Source organism: Aspergillus eucalypticola (genome assembly GCF_003184535.1).
Source record: "Aspergillus eucalypticola CBS 122712 chromosome Unknown BO83scaffold_27, whole genome shotgun sequence".
In the NCBI taxonomy this organism is placed as follows: domain Eukaryota; kingdom Fungi; phylum Ascomycota; class Eurotiomycetes; order Eurotiales; family Aspergillaceae; genus Aspergillus; species Aspergillus eucalypticola.
In genome coordinates this window covers 39,839-44,039 of record NW_020290301.1, presented here as the reverse complement: position 1 = coordinate 44,039, position 4,201 = coordinate 39,839, and the positions used below count along the sequence as shown (strand labels likewise).

Here is a 4,201-nt window from a genome sequence, read left to right as displayed (position 1 = left end):
CATCTGTCAGCTATGGTTAGCAGCCCCAATACCCGGTTGGAACTAAAAAATACCTGTCAATGCCATGTCAACTAAAAATGTGGAGATTATACATATCATGCTAGAACAGGTAATTAGTTGTTAGAACTCAGCCATGTCAGCCCAGATATATATACATAAATCAACTCCTGCCTCCTCTCATTCCTCGGCGCCTTTCTCCAGTCCTGTAAATGTACAAAATTATTATCCCCTCTTTTCTTTTCTTTTTTTATAAGCAAGATACAATACAGACCACACCTTCAAACCAAAACTACTTTAAATTCAGACAAAGCATAGTGCAAGGTACATAACTAAGCCTTCATCGTACAGAATGCACCAAAGTGGCTAACAGTTAAGAAAAAGGTCAAAAACCCTGGCTTTTGAAAATTGTATTTAGAACTTCCTAAAGAATGATTACTTGTTTTCATTATGTATCTAGAAAGGGGAACTATATATCTTGATTATCTACAGTTATATTACTGTCCAGTATAGACATGGCAAGGCTCGCCTAAAAAGCTCGAGAGCTTTAGTTCACTATCCCAGGCCTACCCGTCGAGCTGCCAAGGCATTCCACTTAGTTCTTGGTATTTATAAGTCCCACCTGAATCCAGTTGAATCCTACACATAAAAACACGTGATTATAAGCCATGTGTTAAACCAGAGGAGACTATTTTATTGAATTATTTTTTTTAGAAGGTAGTAACAATAGTGAATCAGCTCATTCACTAGATACTTCTAATATTTTCTACTAAGTTTTCAGTGTGTGAAATACCCTAGTTCTACGGAGGTGTGTTTCAATAGCCATTAGCAGCGCTAGTAATTTTGCCGAAATACAGAATACCTTATGGACCACGTGACTATACACAGGTATCTTATACAATTACACGTGATGCACAAATGTTGTATAACGTAGCACGTGAGTGGTATTGTGCATCACGTGCTTTGTTGTGCGTGTATTGGTTACTATGCATTACTGCCAAGACACAGTAATGTGACAGGTGATGTTAATGACTTTTGAAACACACCTCCGTAGCATACTTTAGATTAATTTCACATATATATATATATTATCAATGGAATACCCATATACAGGGTCGTTGTAATTAAAAAATTCATCTATTCTGAAGAGCTTGATAGGGCTCAAGGGTGCCTCTGATGAATTAGGAAAATTATCCAGCCCCGAGCTGAGCCAGGCCAATCAGAGCTCGAAGCTTGAACGCACGAATTATCAAAACCGTTCCCCCCCCAACCCCCTCCCTCCCAATCCCATCTTTCTCCTAAAGCTGGCCCATTTGCCATGTCTAGTCCAGTACATCTCCTAACCCCTACAGCAAGTCAAAGTGACTGTATGTTGAGAGCCAGTCCAGAAAAAGGAGATCAGTACGCCACGAGGGTAGCAAACCACTCCTTGAACAGCTCGACCTTCTTGCTCCAAGCAATGGGGATCTGGCCCCACCCGTCACCGACATGCTGGACAAGCTTGGAGGTGCCCACAGCAGGCCACTCAACCGCCCCTTCAGACTGAGTGTTGGGGTTACCGGTCTTGATAAAGCTGGCCCAGTAGTCATTCATCTTCTTGGCAATCGCGTAGTCCTCTGCGGTCCAGGGCTTGTCGGTGGCATAGAGGTTGTTTAGCACGTAGTTGATCTCAGACTCGTGATAGGCACCCGAAGTCTGTCCTGGGGGCGCATGGTCCCAGAAATAGTTCCAGACCCGGCTGCTCTTGCGCTCATACCACAGCTGAGTCCACAACCAGGTGCCAACCTTAGAGCGGTCGGTGAACATGGAGTTGTAGGCCCCGGACGCGGTGGTGGAGTCGTTAGCCGGATACAGCTCCAGGAATCGGTCGACCCATTCCCCGCTGTACGTCTCGTTGAGGTCCTCCAGATACTCCGCAAGCGAGATGTCAAGGCCATAGGTAGCGCCGTTCTCGTCTTTGTTGTTACCGGTGATAACTGGGACATCGTGGGCTAGGCCCTTCTTCAAGATGTTGAGGTAGGTGTCCGGCATGGCGTAGTAATCCAAGACGGCCTCGAACATAATTGTATCCTCGCGGGTCGTGCCAGTTGCACCGTTGATGAGTGCCTCCATACTGAGCTCGCGGGCTTCAGCAATGCTGGACACGCCTAGGTTCGACAGATAGGTGTTACCGTCCTCGAGAGCATCCTCCAGCGTAGCATAGGCCTCGGCGAGACTAGTACAGAGGGGGTCGTGCGGGTCACGGACACCGCTCTCAATGATAGCACCGACAATCAAGCCCTTGGTAAGGTTGCTGTACAGGATATGCTGAGTCGCCGCAGAACCCGCCGACTGACCCTGGACAGTGATATGATTGGGATCACCGCCAAAGGCCTCGATATTAGCGTGGATCCATTTCAAGGCAGCAAACTGATCCAGCATGCCCCAGTTACCTGAACTGTTGGATCCGGTCACCTTCTCGAACTCTTCTGAGAGTTCTGAGTGGGCCAGCCAGCCAAAGGGACCAGTCCGGTAGTTATAATTGACGAAGACAATCCCCTTATCGGCCATGCCACCGCCGTCAAAGAGAGGATCCGCCGCCGTTGACTCGGCTGGATAACTCCACATCACCACGGGGAGCTTCGCGTCGGGAGAGCTGGCCGGACTCCAGATGTTGAGGTTCAGGCAGTCCTCATCGATGGTGTAGTCATTATCCCCGGTGGTGGCAGAGGGGCACACATTGCCCCAGTTGCGCGCGTCTAGGGTTCCGTTCCATGGGCTGGCGGGCTGCGGTGCCTTCCACCGGTTGGAACCCCCGGTAGTTGCAGCAAAGGGAATACCCTTCCATACCGTGATGTCCTTCCAGTGGGTCAGGTTACCGGTGTTTGTACTGTTGAAGGCCGGATATCCCTGGACTGAGCCATATTTAGTCTCAATCACTGTATCATAGAGTGCGGCGGAGGAAAGAGATGCCAGGCCGCACAAGACGGGAAGAGTGTTCCGAAGCATTTTGCAGAATTTGCGCAATGTAGGAACCAAACGCAGAGACTGAAGAGGAATGCTTTTGCTATAATGAGTTGGGTCTTGCTCTTATATATTTGTCTTCGGCCCTCGTGAGGTTGATTTGTAGCTCTGAAAATCTAGACCACCCATGACTCTTCTTTACAACCTTCTACCTGAAACCTCTATTGACGTATGCAGACCACTCGAAAGAAAGGGGTATCCACGGAGCAGGCTGATAAGCTGCACAACCTTGACTGCACTTGTCAGGTCTAGTCACGCAGCTCCGTCGGTCCTGCAGGACCCGAAATTAGCCTTAGATGATGCAAGGGTGCAAGTGTATGCCAATATATTGAGCTTACGTGGTACATAAACAGATTGAGGGTTTTGGAAGTGGAGACATTCGGGATATCCGCCGCAGAAATCATCTCTGTAGTCTGTACGGATGGAGTACGTTCTGACGAACATTTCTCAAACCGAGTGGGGCCGATATGCTCCGACCTCCGACCTCCGGTCTTCGATCTACACGTATAGTGGGTCCATTAAGTCCGTAACTCCGTGCGGAAGTACGTATCCTTGAATTCTTCAGGATTGCAATGGGGTTATACTCCATGCCGCCGTGGTTGAGATCCTGCGCCAACTCCAGGTCGGCACTTACGTGCAGCTGCAGTCGCTGGTGGCATTCTATCAACCCGAGATCGGAAACGCGGCCGGCATGGTGACGGGGCACACCTCGCACCAGTTTCAGATCAGCTCGGTATAATGAGAGGGAAATAGCATATCGTGGCATCATTTAGGGTACAGACCTTGACCACTCACGCAGAGCTGGGGCGTGAGTATTGTACCTACTTTTGGGAATGAGGGGGGAGGGTGTAGATCCGAGTTAGTTGCACTAAGTCTCAAGTCTGTCGCACTAACCCCGAATCAGTTGGACTCCCGAAGTACGCAAAGTGTGGTTTATTATGGTTGCACGTTCCTTGCGTTAATCACAAACAAGCTTAATCCGTCCCGTTGATGTGCAGTGGTCCAAACCTATCCACCTGCGACTGCGTACGTCACGACGTACGCGTCACACCCTAGCTGATAAGGACGGTAGTCACACCAGTAAATCCGAGATTTAACTTAGATGATGTGAATAAATGCAAGAGAGTTTGCCAGTGTAAGTCAACATCAATAGCATATTCCTTTATTCTTCATCCACCGAGAAAAGACGATTTTCTTCACT

General features: G+C 48.5%; 1 protein-coding gene across 1 annotated transcript; it reads right to left on the bottom strand.

Annotated features, from left to right (window-relative positions):
* Positions 1-1,304: 1,304 nt before the first annotated feature.
* Positions 1,305-2,985, bottom strand: BO83DRAFT_410839 (carboxylesterase/lipase family protein; the record flags this gene model as incomplete). Its single annotated transcript, XM_025534257.1, has 1 exon — positions 1,305-2,985. One exon carries the CDS (start codon positions 2,983-2,985, stop codon positions 1,396-1,398), a length of 1,590 nt encoding a protein of 529 aa, XP_025384451.1. The 3' UTR covers positions 1,305-1,395.
* Positions 2,986-4,201: the final 1,216 nt, after the last annotated feature.